At 55.6% G+C, this 14,911-nt stretch overlaps 1 protein-coding gene across 1 annotated transcript; it reads right to left on the minus strand.

The window, feature by feature from the left end:
* Positions 1-1,381: 1,381 nt before the first annotated feature.
* On the minus strand, positions 1,382-13,601 carry LOC119111835 (solute carrier family 41 member 1). The gene is made up of 10 exons (XM_037235668.1): positions 13,301-13,601; positions 11,561-11,855; positions 10,680-10,859; positions 10,145-10,289; positions 7,308-7,454; positions 4,825-4,972; positions 3,858-4,075; positions 3,127-3,275; positions 2,169-2,264; positions 1,382-1,784 (listed from the first exon to the last, which is right to left on the minus strand). Exons 2-10 carry the CDS (start codon positions 11,837-11,839, stop codon positions 1,695-1,697), a joined length of 1,452 nt encoding a protein of 483 aa, XP_037091563.1. The 5' UTR covers positions 11,840-11,855; positions 13,301-13,601; the 3' UTR covers positions 1,382-1,694.
* Between the last annotated feature and the right edge of the window lie 1,310 nt (positions 13,602-14,911).

A 14,911-nucleotide genomic window follows, 5' to 3' on the forward strand; every position in this document is an offset into this window, starting at 1 on the left:
CCGTCTGGAGCCGGGACAGCGGCCGCAGGATCGTCGGCACCCGCCCGACAACACCATATTGTGCAGCACGTAACCCGTCTGTGATATGCCAGTCAGTGTAGGTTCACCGATTGTTTTGGCGCGATGCAGATGTTGTGATCGCCTTGCGCCACACGAGAAATGTGGCGCGAGAAATGCGAGCGGCCAGGAGTCGCGAAATGGCTGTGATAAATACTTGAAAAGGTCGTGATATTGTTATCATATTTGATATTAGTATCTTGATGTTGTGATATTTTGATAGAGACATTGGTGCGGAACGTCGTTCGAGCTAACACGTCTAGCCGCGACAAGGCCGTGAGATATGTTTTGTTTGCTGGCCGTGCCGATCACCGTGTCTGCGCAAATAAAGTTAGTTCTTTTTCTGCGTTTCGTCAAATGAAATGACGTTCGATAGAAACAAGCAAATCGCCGTCAATTCTATATTCTCTGGGTATAAACGTTCCTTTTCGTAGGTCACAGGATATATCTGAACACGTGCGCGTTTACAGAGGTTTCAACTAGAGCTACGCCAAACAATAAATAACCAAGCAACGAAACGCCCAACGTACCCGCGCCTCGTGATTGTTTGATTACTGAAAAAATGAGACCAGGGAGCTAAGTAAAAAGCTGTCTTAAGAAGGCACTTTAAAGCCCGGCGGTGATGGCCGACACACGCTATACACATTTTCGCATGCCTCGAGCCGGCAGTGCACATGGTGACGAGCCTGCCCGCACTAATCTCGTTTAACCGGCATTCGGTCGTCTGTCGGACGTCGCGGCCGCCGTCTCCGTTCGGCGGCGGCTCTGAGTCGTCGCTGACTGGGCGGCGGCGGCGTCGTCGGCCAGGCCGGCGCCGCCCGCCCTCCGCGCCAGGCCGAGGGTGGCCGCCCGCTGCGCTCCGGGCCGGCCGGTGATGGTGGGTGGTGATGCTGGCGAATCTAGTCAGGGGATGACCGCAGACGGTTTGAAAGTCTCGCTGTTTGTTCCTACCGATGCCCCGACAGGGGACGGCAGCGCGGAATGATACCCAGCGGCGGTGCCTGCCCTCCGACGGGATCGGGCGGGGCCACCGGACGCGCGATACTACGACCGCCGCCACGCCAACACCCGCCCAGCTCCGGTTGGGGTGAAACGCCACGCACATTTGGCTATAAAGCTCATGAATGACCAGCTCCGCAACGCAGTCGTGTCGGTGGGCCGCCTTAAGTACTCTCGCTCTTTAGTAAAGTGAAAGAGCTGCGTCTTCCCATTCCGTACGGAAACACGACCCCACAGGTACGGAAGCGCACCGAAATAAAACACCGGAGCGCCACCCGCCCCGTCCATCCACTCCCCATCAAAAGCACAGCCTCCACCCGGGACACCCCACCCCACCCCCCAAACCCGGACAGTCCCACATCAGGCCATCCGCAGACTTCAGACTACATGCCAAAATGCCACGTAGACAGAGACGGACGCGGTGCAGTAATAGTGAGCCGCGTCGCACTCTCCGTAAGATCGCGGACCCTGCCGCCACGCTCGACGCGAAAGTTCCGTCGTGAATCTCTCGTGAGTAGGCTCTCATCACCGCGGGCGTGCCTGCCACCGCCAGTGGAAGAACCGCACCGCTCGTGCGGCTGGCCGCGTCAGGCCGCGCGCGTCGGCGGGCAGGCAGACCGGACCCCGGCGCCGCCGCCTCAGTCGCCCAGGTCCGAGTCGCGGTCGCCGATGATGAAGAGGAACTGGAAGGCCAGCGCCAGCAGGCCGGTGCCGATCAGGTCACCCAGCTGCGGGCCGGGCAGAGGCTGCTCAGCGCGTGGTGTCATCGGCACGGCACAGCACGGGGTGGGCCGTCAACAGCAGACAGCACGATGCGAGGTGGACGGCCACAGCTGGCGCACGGCACAGCACGGCACATCACGACACGGGTTGGCACGTGCCTCAAAAGAAAGCGGAAAGAAATCTAATCTGCACTGCAAATATCTTCCGGATCAATATCTGCCGCGTTATTGGCGGTCTTCACAGGGCCGCCAGCACGCTAGGGCATCGTAGGGCAGGGAATACGAGCGGACGCAGGTCTCCGTGTGAGGCCGTTTCGTTTAACCGCTCCGTGTCCGGGAGCGGCAGGAAGAAGCTCGCTGACACGACAGACCGGCGCCGGCAATACGTACCGCTGTGAGATATGGTATGGCCGAGTTGTCCGGGTCCACCCCGTTCTTCCACATCCAGTGGATCATGCAGTGCGCCACGTACAGCAGGACAACCACCTGTCCGGGGGGAGGGGGGGGGGGGGGGGGGGGGGGGGGATCAGCGGCGACCACGGGGAGCACACTCGCTCGGCAACAATCGTCATCAACACAACCTAGACGACGAGGGTGAAGAGATCGACCAGTTGGCAATAGACGCTCCCGCACGTAAAGCATGCAGTCGGGAACCTCGGACGTTTCAAACGCGTGAGGCCCCCACACACCAATCCAACTCGGACCGGGGATATGACGTCAGGACCGACGGACTTGGTGCCACCAGGCAGAGCGGGCCTCGCATATACAGGCCCCGGGCAGCCGAGCTCGCGGCCGCCGTGACACGGCGGGGGCGGCGCAGAAGACGGGGCGCCGGCCGTTCGCGTCCTGTCCTGTCGCGAGGCGACAGGACACGTCTCGCCGCCACTCCCACAGCTGCGGCGGGGAGGGGCGGGGGGACGTTCACACACTCCGAGAGCAGAGCGTGGACGCCCAGCCGGCGGCGGCGCCCCGGCTCAGGGTCTTCGTGCGGACTTTATCGCGGCGGTCAAGCGCCCCGCCGGGCGCCAGCAATCGGGACGCTACACTATGTTTTCCGCGCCTGCGGCTGGTCTAAGCTATTGGCGACGTCCCTGGCGTTACGAAGCCTCGCCAACCAGCGTGTCGTCGAATGCCGTCACAAACACCTCCGACCAATCGCATCCGCAACAGAAATTATTACGGCGTCCGAATTCACCCACTACGGAAAACCTTCAAAGCAACAGCCACCGTCTACGCTTGCTTTACCGAAGTATGCTTTCTCACGCTGCTGCAGTCCTGACCGCGCCCCGGCCGCCGCCGCCGCCGCCGAGCGCTGCGCTCCCGTCTGAAGGCGGCGGCCGCCACTGACCTGGAGCACGGCGGCGCAGTTGTACACCACCAGGAAGAGCGGCGTCAGGGACGTGTGGCCCGCCCGGAAGTAGCTGATGCTGTAGGTGAACACCAGGTGGCCAGGCACCACCATGCTGAGCAGGACGCGTGCCGTCCGCGAGTGTCCGCCTGCCGGGGGGACGGGGGGGGGGTCAGTCCGAGGGCGCTCGCACGAATCACCACAGGGTGGGAATGGGGCCACTCCGGGGCGCTCGCACCACAGGCGGGTGGGGGTCAGTCCGGGCCGCTCGCGCGGTTCAGCAGCCACATCAGCTGCTATTGTCGTTGTTTCCCCTCAGCGTGGTTAAAATGGTGAGAACGAAATTGTGGGGACAGCTGCTGCGCTACTATCGAGGAGTCGGAGACTGGCCACGGCGTGGCCCGATACGTCGAAGCGCCCGATTTCGCCCGGCATAATGGGACAGATGTGAAGATTTTTAATGCGGGCCACACACTTCGTCCGAAAGCCGAACACGTTGAACGAGACCTAATACGGACAAAAAAAAACAAAACAAAAAAAAACATGCTCACACTGTCAGACCCAAACGAACCGCTAAAGCTTAAGTGTGGTCACCTGGCGTATGGTTCTCACGTACCACGCCATTCATCCTCCCACACAAGGGAACCTGCCAGTCCGACAACCCCACAGCGGCCGCAGCAGCCGGCGCCGAGGTGGGCGCGCGCGCCTGCCTCGCGTGCCGGCCGGCCCACCTGTCTGGCAGAAGGCGGCCCAGGGCGTGAGGCAGACGTGGAGCGGCGCGTGCTCGGCGCGCGGCCGCTGGCCGGGCCGGCCGGCGCGGTGCAGCTCGGTCGAGATGCGGCTCGCCTGCACGGCCACCAGGTTACCGCCCACGCCGTTGATCACCGGCTGGAACACGGCCACGCCCTCGTACGCCGACACGGCGAAGTCCAGGATCAGGCCGCCGGCGCTGCGGGAGAAGCAGGTCAGGTCAGGTCAAAACTGCCGTGAAAGGTCATACATGACGCCCGTCAGAGCGGTAACTTCTGACCACGTACGCGAGCGTCCAATGTTGATCGCAGCGAGTCACTTCTGTAGATTCCGTCAGCATTTCACCGTCTTCATCCGCCCCACAGCTCACTCAACTCAGTTCACCACAACAGCAGCTACTTCGGAGGTTGAGACACACGCAGATGGCCCCCGTACGGCTGTGGCGTGTCAAACCCATCCGGCCGCGTGCCACCTAACGACCGCCCCCATCCGTCCGACCACTTACCAGCAGCGAGGAGCAACACACTCATTAGCGGCCGAATCGATATGAGCACGGCCATCAGGCACCGATCAGCTCCGCACAACTGTGCGAAAACGGACCGCCTCTGGCCCGCTCAGCGAGCGGCCGACTCCGCCGCCGGCCGCGCCAGCTGACCGCAAGCCCGTCGAAAGAATCACGGCGGCTCACGTCTCTTTACATATCTGACGGCTGTAATGCCTCCACGTGCTTGTCGCTCACTAACCAAAGATCACGACTGCTGCCCCGTTGCATGTCAGGCGGTAGCCGCCCCATTACAAACCTGTGGAGATTACCTCTGCACACCAGAGATACCATGCTGCCTGCTGATAACCATTTCCCTCGGTGTTCGCTGCCAAACACCTCCGTTACCTACCAGGTGAATGTCGTGTTCCCTGAGTAGCCGGCTGGCGCCCGTCTCCGTTGCGTACCTGCTGATGAGCATGGCTGCGATGACAGGCGTCCAGCCCTCGAGCAGCACGACGCGCGTGTACTGGTTGCGGTGAGAGACCCAGGCGAACAGCGGGATCAGCAGCAGGTACACGGCGATAATGGTGGGCGCCAGCCACGGGTCCGGCTCTGGCCAAACACGGACGCCGCGTCACACACACACAGCCTGGGCCCGGCGGCCAGCCCGCTCCACACGGACGGGAGAGAGAGACAGCGAGAGCAAGAAGGAGAGAGAGAGAGAGAGAGAGAGAGATAGAGAGAGAGAGAGAGAGAGAGAGAGAGAGAGAGAGAGAGATAGAGAGAGAAGAGAGGAGAGAGAGAGAGAAAGAGAGAGAGAGAGGAGAGAGAAGATAGAGAGAGAGAGAAGAGAGAGAGAGAGATAGAGAGAATAGAGAGAGAGAGAGAGAGAGATAGAGAGAGAGAGAGAGAGAGAGAGAGAGAGAGAGGAGAAGAGAGAGAAGCTCTCTCGCTCTCTCTCTCTCTCTCGTCGAGCACTTCTCTCTAGCTTCTAAGAGAGTAGAAGGCGGTGCTTCTCTCCTTCTCTCCTGCTCTATCTCGCTCTCGTTATCCCTAGAGCGGATTCTTAGAAGTCTCTTTCTCTCTCTAGCTCTCTTACTCGTTCTCTCTCTCTCTCTCTTCTCTTCTCTCTCGCGCGCGCTTCTCTCTCTCTCTCTCTCTCTCTCGCGCTCCGCATCTCTCGCCTCCTTACCTCTCCTCTCGTCTGCCTCTCTCCTCGGAGCTCTCCTCTCTCTCGCTCGACGCGCGCTCGCCTCGCGCTCTCTCGAAGCGCGCGTCGTCGGCGCTAGAGAGAGAGCGGGGGCGCTAGCATCAGAGAGATGAGAGAGAGAGGGGGGAGTGCAGAATTATACAGGAACAGGACGGCGAGCGTCAAACGCCCCTAGGACCGCGTTGTACACCAAGTTAGCAGCGTACGCCACTCATGTCTGCTTGTCTGAGTCGCTGCCCAGAGGCTGGTGACTAGAGCCAGCTGACCGAGGGTCGGCGGACAGCTGATCTCGACAGTCGGGGTAATACATTTACGTTAACTATATTCTATGACGTTGCCATCATATCAAAATGCAATAACAGCAGAAACGCAACACAAAAAGCGTCAACGTTGCGACGTAGCAGGTTTGAAGAGAGTGTTCCATATTTGTATGGGGTTTTGAAAGGTCACCCAGGAATTCATGACGCTAAAACAACGTCATTCCAAGCCTGACATTACACTCGCCATGCGGAGATCAAGGCCGATAAAAATATAATTGTAGAGTCGTCCATACCTGGCGATCGTGTACACGATTTCCATATATAATGGCCGTTCAATTGATTCTCAATCAATATCGTACCACGCACGATGACATTATCAAACAATGACGCATTAAAAAGCATATTTACTTAACATGAACATTATGTTGTCTAGAGCAGTCTTTTCTAATTAAGTGTACCAATAGTAATAAGTGAGCTCATGCCATCATATCTTTGCTTGTTTTAACATCTTCAAAAGTGGAACGATTCCTTTAATACCAACAAAAAAAAAACACCAATCGAATCTCAATAGAAGGATACTATACCACATTCTCCGGTGATTTGTGCGAATCCGCCATCAAGTCACGCAACACAGAGCTCGACACGGAGTTTCCGACCATTGTCAATAGCTGAGTGGCAGCTACCAAATGACACGGATATTCCGCTTATGGAAGCTGGCGCTGCAGGTCTACGACGCATGCACCACATGTAAGCGCGTCCCCGTCTGCAAACGTCCTGTCGACGCGGGAACGTGACCAAACCTGCCCAAATCGTAATGCCGTGACTAAAAATACCGGCCGCTTATAGCCCGACATAATTGCTTCTACCCAGCCGTGCCCGGTTTTATAGTGCTCCTTTCTACAGCGTAGACCAAACAATATCGCTGTTCGGCTCGGACCGCGAGTCCCGAAAGGCACGGAAGACGTGACATGGTCATTACGTATAGTTATTGGAAAGATAAAGCCTAAGATTGATGGCTATGCTGAGAAGCCTGGCCTTCGCGCACAGACCAGCTTCTGGCAACGTGAGGCCACAAGCACATGCAAGATCACATTCTGCTGAGTTACATCCGCCCTGCGGTTTTCGTCCTCAGAAAAGCCACCAGTATTTAATCGAAGGTTCTGTGTAGCACGGGGCATCAAAAGTTGCATAACAGGCACCAGTAGCCCTGTGCCGCGGAGTATACCCACCGACGGCTCTGTGCAGGAGGGGCGTACCCACCGACGGCTCTGTGCAGGAGGGGTGTACCCACCGACGGCTCTGTGCAAGAGGGGTGTACCCACCGACGGCTCTGTGCAGAAGGGGTGTATCCACCGACGGCTCTGTGCAGGAGGGGTGTACTCACCGACGGCTCTGTGCAGGAGGGATGTACCCACCGATGGCTCTGTGCAGGAGGGATGTACCCACCGATGGCTCTGTGCAGGAGGGATGTACCCACCGATGGCTCTGTGCAGGAGGGAGGCGATCCAGGAGAGCAGCGCCAGGGTCACCAGGTCGCCCATGCTGGCGGCGATCGGCGTCGCCACGTTGTCGGGGTTGATGCTGAACCGCTGCGACAGCACGATGACGGCGATCATGACGCTGCCTGCGGCGTCAGCGGCGCTGAGTCAGTGGGCCGGCTCCGACCAGCCGGCTCGGGCCGCGCCGCCGCTGACCGGCCGGCCGCCGAGAGACAGGCGTCGTCGCCGCGCCGCGGAGAGCCACGGAGCGGCGGTCGCCCGTCCGCCCACACGCCGCCCAGCCGCGTCGGCCCGGGCATGCACGTACTAACATTTTTTCCTGAGGGGGGGGAAGGAGCAACTATTAAATTTTGTCAAAACTGCGGTGAAGTCAGACCGAATTCCTGCAAAATTGTTCACTATATAGTGTAAAGTTCTTGGCTTAAGGGGGGCAAGGGGGACAAGAGGGAAAACATTTGAATGTGAAAAGGTCGAATGAACAAAGCCGAACAAAAAAGTTCAGGGACGAGAAGTCGAAATAGATAAATGTTGACAGCAGCAAGCGACCAATCGGAAAACGTTGAGCGCACTAACAGTCAACAAGGGTAAAAGGTGAATAGGAGAAATGTCAAAGGAAAATAACCCAACAGGGATAAGAGTAAAAACGGAGTAAGTCAAAATACATTGACGGTGACATAGACATTGACATTGACATTGCACTGACAGTGATAAAGGTCAGCTCGGATGTGTAAAAACGGTTAAAAGTCAAAATGATTCAAGACAGCAGAGTTATCAGGACTTAATAACTGGTACGAGAGATGAATAAAGTTATGGCCACGGGAAGAGACTGGTTGGACTGACTAGCACGGGACGGGACGGGACGGGACGGGTCGGGACGGGACGGGACGGGACGGGACGGGACGGGACGGGACGGGACGGGACGGGACGGGACGAGACGGGACGGGACGGGACGAGACGGGACGGGACGAGACGGGACGGGACGAGACGAGACGGGACGGGACGAGACGAGACGAGACGGGACGGGACGGGACGGGACGGGACGGGACGGGACGGGACGGGACGGGACGGGACGGGACGGGATGGGATGGGATGGGATGGGACGGGATGGGATGGGATGGGATGGGACGGGACGGGATGGAATGGGACGGGACGGGGCGAGAACAGCCGAGATGGGACTGGATCGGAGCCGGCCGGGACCAGATGGGACCAGGTGGGTCGGGACCGGACGGGACTGCCGTCCGGTTTGGACGGCACCAGACGAGACCCCGTGTGACCGGACGCGATCAGACGGTATCGGACGTCACCGGACGTGATCGAAAGGAACCAGACGGGACAGACGGAACCGGGCGTGATCGAAAGGAACCGGACGGGACAGACGGAACCGGACGTGATCGAAAGGAACCAGACGGGACAGACGGAACCGGACGTGATCGAAAGGAACCAGACGGGACAGACGGAACCGGACGTGATCGAAAGGAACCGGACGGGACAGACGGAACCGGACGTGATCGAAAGGAACCAGACGGGACAGACGGAACCGGACGTGATCGAAAGGAACCAGACGGGACAGACGAAACCGGACGTGATCGAAAGGAACCGGACGGGACAGACGGAACCGGAGGGAACGGACGAGATCAGCCGGAACTGGACGGAGCATGAGCTGCTGGACGGGACAGGATCAGGCCAAACACATTTCAAGGAAGCCTTAGGGGAAAACTAAAAAGGGCCTTAAAGGGCCTAAATACGACGCCAACAGAACGGCCTCAGCTTTTTTGCAACATAACCTGGCTCTCGTCGGTTAGACGGGGGACCCGCGGCTTCGATATACCAACGCCTGACGTTGGGGGAGAGGGAGAGCAGCAGGGCACGTGAGCGGCCGCACGACAGCGGACGACATCTGTTGTGCGACTGTGTCGGCAGTGAACCCGCGAGTGCATTATGAAACCCTAAAAACACACATCGTTACATCCGCTCCCTGTTCAAAACTATGGCGCTTGATATCATGTATCATCTTGATATCGATGTCGGAGGAAGACCTTACCTGCCTGGTTATTCGGCCAGGGGCGTGGTTTAGCAAAAGGAGTTGGGGAGGAGGGGTGGAGCAGAAGAACTGACGCAGCGTTCCTTCAAAACATCCATAAATATACTTTTCCCGAAACTTGGTCGGGGGACACCCGTCTTCCCCTCGCCAACCCAAATGAATAGAAAACTACATCCCTGTACTCGGCATGAGTTGAAAGTTCCTATACCAAGATATCAAACTTCAGTACATCAAGAGCTAGGTTGAAGGACGTTACAAAGCAGTCATTCTATTGCCAGTACTCGATGCTTCAAGCCGCGCTTATGATAAGAGTAGGCCAGCATGAGAATTCAGTAGTGCCTCGCAAATTCCAGCCGGCTTTTGTTCCTTAAGACATTTAGCCTCTTGACTTTTTATTTATCCCTTCGAGTTTAATCCTTCTGGCTTTCAGCCACCAGAGTTCTTCAATGCGGTGTTTTCTAATTCAACTTTATCCTTGTTAACTTTTTCCGTTCGGCCTCTTAGTCCGAGCGCCGGGAATAGAACTCCCCCCCCCCCTCCCCCCGGCTACGTCCCGTGGTCCCGGCCGACGGGGTTCGGGTCGGCCCGGCTCCGGCTCTGGCCGTGCCGCGGCGCCTCGGCTCGGCGTCGGCTCAGCTGGCAGCTGGCTCGTCGGCTCAGCTGGTTCGGCCAGCGGCGGAGGACACGACCGCGCTCACAGCCGTCCACTCACGCACGGAGGCACGCTGCGTCGCTATTTTCCGAGATCACGTGACACAGGCTTGGGTCACATACCGAGCACGAGGCTGGCCAGCGAGGCGGTCACCACGCTGCTAGCGCACAGCAGCAGAGTGTGGTGGATGTTGAATTCGCCGTCCGGTATCCAGCCCATCACTATTGCCGCCGTTGATGCCAGGAAGCCCACCACTATCGCTTGACACTGAAACGGGAAACACGTGCAATCTGACTTGAACTTCCAATAACTTGTCGCCATGTATTAGATGCCCGCCTACACGAATGAGCTAAAAAACTAAGTGCGACTCCTGCCTGCATACCGCTACTGTACGAATTTTAAACCTAGCCGGACATAGGCAAACCCGCTATTAGCAAATATCCATCACTTTCCTTATACAGCAGCATTCAGTTAGCATAGCAGCCTTCATTATACATAGCCTTTTAATTCCACATCGGGACACACATGGCGCGACCCATGTGAGTGAGGAACATATCGCCAAGCACCCGAGCGCTAGGCATCCACCCCGTGTGGCGTGCCTGCACTGGAACCGTGCTACTGAACGACCGGTTCGCCTATCGAGGTGGCGTGACGCACCTGAATGAGACCCATGTTACTAAGCAGCAGGCTCCACATGGCGCGCGGCTCGTCCATGCGGCCAAGGTTGGCGTGCGTGCTGAGCCGCGACGCCAGCGTCATCTCCAGGTTGCCCTTGAGCCCGAGCAGCGCCGGCACCAAGATGAACACCTCCGTCACCTCCGTGAACACCGGCCAGTGCTGCCAGCAGGCGGGCACGTGGCACAGTGACGTAACGTGACGGTGCACGCCACACAACGTGGTGGTGGTGGCGGATCTGGCTCGTTGCCAGACTCCATGCAATCCATGAAAAAAATGTGGCGTGGCCACCGGCAAGTTACTGCCACATACCACGTGACATCACATGGCGGAACGGGTAGCGACAAGTGATACATCACGTCCAACATCACATAACACAAAGAAACACGACCAATCGCACAACGTCACGTCGTCAGGTCAAAACGTGTCATGACGGACGCTATAACATGACGTAAAAGATCGCGTAAGCTGGTAGATCAAGCAACTTTTCCTGGCGAGTGACGTCACATAACGCGACAGATCACGTGACAATGCGACAGATCACGGCGCATGATCACATGATCTGTGGTCACGTGAGAATAACTATGGCATGTCCTACAGCTGCGCAGTTGCAGCTACTGCATGTAAGTACATGGATGCATGCATAAACAGGTGCACGCATGGATGCATGTCTATGCAGATGCAGTTGCTACTACATGACAGGCTACTTTGTAACAAGGGATCAAACCAGCACAAATCCTGATGACTCGCCAGATCCATACACATCTTCCAATTCACGAGAGCGTGCATCAATCTCAATGAATGTAACACTGACACGCGAGAGACGCACCCACCCCATCCCTCCACAAGCGCGGACCACTGACCTGGACGATGTCGAGCACGATACCAGCGCCGACCATGCCGAAGCCGGCCACCAGGTACGGGAAGAACACCTGCACGGCGATGGAGAACCATGTCTCCTGGTGGGCGGGCGACTTGCGCAACTCGATCAAGCCGTCCTCCGAGTCGGCCAGCTGCTCCAGCTGCTCCTCATCGGCCGTGAGCGGCACCGCGTCGTCCGCCAGAGACGAGAGCTCCAGCGGCGGTGTCATGGCCGCCGCCCTCCGGCGCAGCGCGCCCTCCGGCTCACCGGCCGACGCCATTGTCCGCAAACGCTGCCTGGTAACAACAGGCGACCAGTGCCAATTTCTACACAGGTGTCGATCATTTGTGAGGTTCGAAAAAAAATCCGCCACATAATGCACAAAAAAAACGAGCCAATCATTAATTCCACGGCATCATGCTCATATGTAATGATAATCACGACAAACATGTACTCACATCTCAATACATTTGTACTCAATGCTCTTCTTCACAACTCTTATTGGTAAAAACTAATCAAATGTTGTGCCAACAAATGACATGGGAAGCATGGAACAGGCTAGGTAATGCCATACTGTACCTTGGTAAGAAATAAAAAGCATGAATTTATCCAGAATAGGAGTGTTCACTGATGAATGGTAATAGACACATTAAAACTAAAATTAGATCAAAATATCCAGCTAATGAAACAGATCTACACACCATGTTATATCAAATCAGCAGATGCATGACATACTCAATGGTTCACAGGAGCTTAGTTTTACAAAATGGGTTGGGTTTGTGTGTGTGGGGGGGGGGGGGGAAGAGCTGAACAGTGAAAAATAAACCAACCTTCCCTCAAAAAAGATGTCAACAAACAGACTTCTCTCAAATTTGACCCACTTTCTTCCCAAAGTTGGGAAGGGCTGGAACCAAAGTTGGGAGCCAAGCTACTCCTGATGCTCATCATATAAACAAAAGCCTTGCATCATTCTGCAATGACAACGGGCCCAGATACAGGTGCTTGTGCTTGCTTGCACTGTGTTCTTGTGCAGTGCCTGCAAGTACTGACTTCACACCAGGTCAAATTTGCTGAATTTCAGATTATCTTTGCATGCAAGATGTTTTTGAGTATTCTCTCCTAAATTCACCATGATACTATAATTTCTTAAAATATTGGTTCTCTTTGGGCTGAATTTGATGGTGCCTTGTGCAATGATCACTGAGGCCTCGGGCTTAAGGCATACATTTGCCGAAACTGTTACTGACATGCCCTGCTATACATAAATGCTTGGCCTAACAATCCTATTCTGCATAAGTTTGTTTGCAGTATAGGTGACTGACAATCAAATATATTCATTAACCATGGTTTTACCAATATCCTCTCTTTGATCAGATTACAACATGTCCAAGCTCTGCCACAGCCAGGATGAAGGAATGCATTCCACTCATTTTTTCCAGATGTTTTACAATTAATTCCAATTTTTTCTGGAGCCAAGCATCTCCAAAATCCTCCACATGACTTGCAATCCTCCATAATCCTCCATATGCACCTGACTTGCAACAAAGCCTGTAACAATATGTCAAACATATTTGGGTACAAAGCTAACACAAAGGCCAGATTTTGCTAGATTCTAAAACCCTTGGAGAACATTAAAACATAGAAGTACGAGGACCACTTCAAGCCTCTTTTCTCCGAGGCACACAAATCTAAAGCTGAAACAAACGTGCGGAAAATTGCACACAGCAAAACATTCACTCACCATAAACCTTGCTGGGTAGCTTTTTCAAAAAGTACAAGCTACGTGAGATTTAAAAATCTTAATTGAGCTCAATTAGTCGGCCAAGTATCGTTCAGCACACGCGAGCCTTGTTGAGTGATGTTATACGTTGTTGAATCAAACGTATTTGTAGTACTTGCCCCAATTTGTCGGCCTCGAGAATTAAATAACACAACCACAAGATTATTCCTCAAATGTAAGGAGTGCTATTGTCCAACAATTTACAATGCTCGGGACATTCCCGCAGCACCGGTCTATTACCGCAACCCACAAACCACACGCGACCGACTGACACAAGAGCGCTACCTTGTCCACAGTTCTTGCACACGAGTCAGTTCAGCTGACGACATCAGAGCTAAATGAAATCAAAGCGCCAGAAATGCACCAAAAATGAATAGCTACCATTTCAAGAAAAATAATTTGACCTCAAGAGCACAGCAGCGCTGCGTTCTATCTGGCGCCAGCACTTTTATTAACACCGATCACGGCCCAGTTTCACGGCCCGGGCAGCTTGGAACGCTTTGAACCGGCCACCTGGCACCCAGTGGCGGCGGGCCCCTGGAGTCTTGGGCCCTTCAAAAATCCTCAGATTCCAGCCATGGCAGGATTCCCCTTCCGCGCCGCCCCTGCCCAGCAACAGTGCAGGACCCTCTGAGCAAGTGTGAATCAGCCGAGACCAATGTGAAGGGTCCCTGAGCAACCGAGAGTACCCCAGAAAGTTAACATATGGGGCCTCCGGCAAAAACGCTGAGAGCTTTTTTGGCGAAGCGGAAGAATCCGCGGTGGTCCCCTGATCGATCAGGGATACCCCAGCATGTTAGCAGATAGGGTCCTGACAACGGTGCGAGCCCCCCCCCCCCCCCCCCCCCGAGGAAATGGAAAAGTCAAGGGCAACGTGGAAGGCTACTTAGCGATCTGACTGACCCCACAAGTGAGCATATGGGGTCCCCGGCAACAGCGTAGGGCCTCTGGACAGCGTAATGAGCTTAAAAATATCCCCAATCACCATACTTTCAATCTGCGAAGAATTCATTCTGTCCGCTCATGACACTTTCACTTTTGCAGACGATTGTTCTTGGTCGCCTGAAGGCCTAAAGGCGTCCAATTTTGTTGCGTTTGGTGTTCAAAAACTGCGTCCTAAAAAAGGCTAAGAGGCCTTTCAGACCCCATGGGCTCATTCGGGACCCTGAGGGGGGGGGGGGCATGGCCCCGCCCCACCCCTCTGGATCCACCACTCCTGGACCTACGTTTATTCTAACCGGCTGGTCCCGGTCTAACCGGTTGGTTGGCAAGATTTGTTAGGTGTCGTTTACAAATTGATATCTAACGAATCTTGCTACCCAACGCTAACACCATGAACTCAGAGATTCAGTCGTGGCGTACCTGTTCAGTTTAAGTGCAGGTAAGTCTCAGGCAATTCCACAGTTAAAAAGCAAACATAAAGACCTTTCACGCAGTACTGTACAGAAGAGCAGAAAGAGCAGTAAACAGAGACCAAATGTCAGCGGGAAGCTACTACCAGCTAACGAGTGTTACACCTATCCAAAGCTCGCGCTGGAGAGCAGAGCCATACCTGTGCTGCCGGTGGCAGGG

This window comes from Pollicipes pollicipes, unplaced genomic scaffold (genome assembly GCF_011947565.3).
Source record: "Pollicipes pollicipes isolate AB1234 unplaced genomic scaffold, Ppol_2.1 Scaffold_7261;HRSCAF=8764_pilon_pilon_pilon, whole genome shotgun sequence".
NCBI lineage: Eukaryota > Metazoa > Arthropoda > Thecostraca > Pollicipedomorpha > Pollicipedidae > Pollicipes > Pollicipes pollicipes.

What these genes read in the sequence shown, in the direction of transcription:
- LOC119111835 (XM_037235668.1), bottom strand. Translation starts at nt 11,839, where the DNA reads ATGGCGTCGGCCGGTGAGCCGGAGGGCGCGCTGCGCCGGAGGGCGGCG. An exon ending in GCTGGCCAGCCTCGTGCTCG is followed by an intron (nt 7,455 to 10,144) that starts GTATGTGACCCA and finishes CTGACGCCGCAG; the next exon opens with GCAGCGTCATGATCGCCGTC. An exon ending in GGCCGCCTTCTGCCAGACAG is followed by an intron (nt 3,276 to 3,857) that starts GTGGGCCGGCCG and finishes TCCCCCCGGCAG; the next exon opens with GCGGACACTCGCGGACGGCA.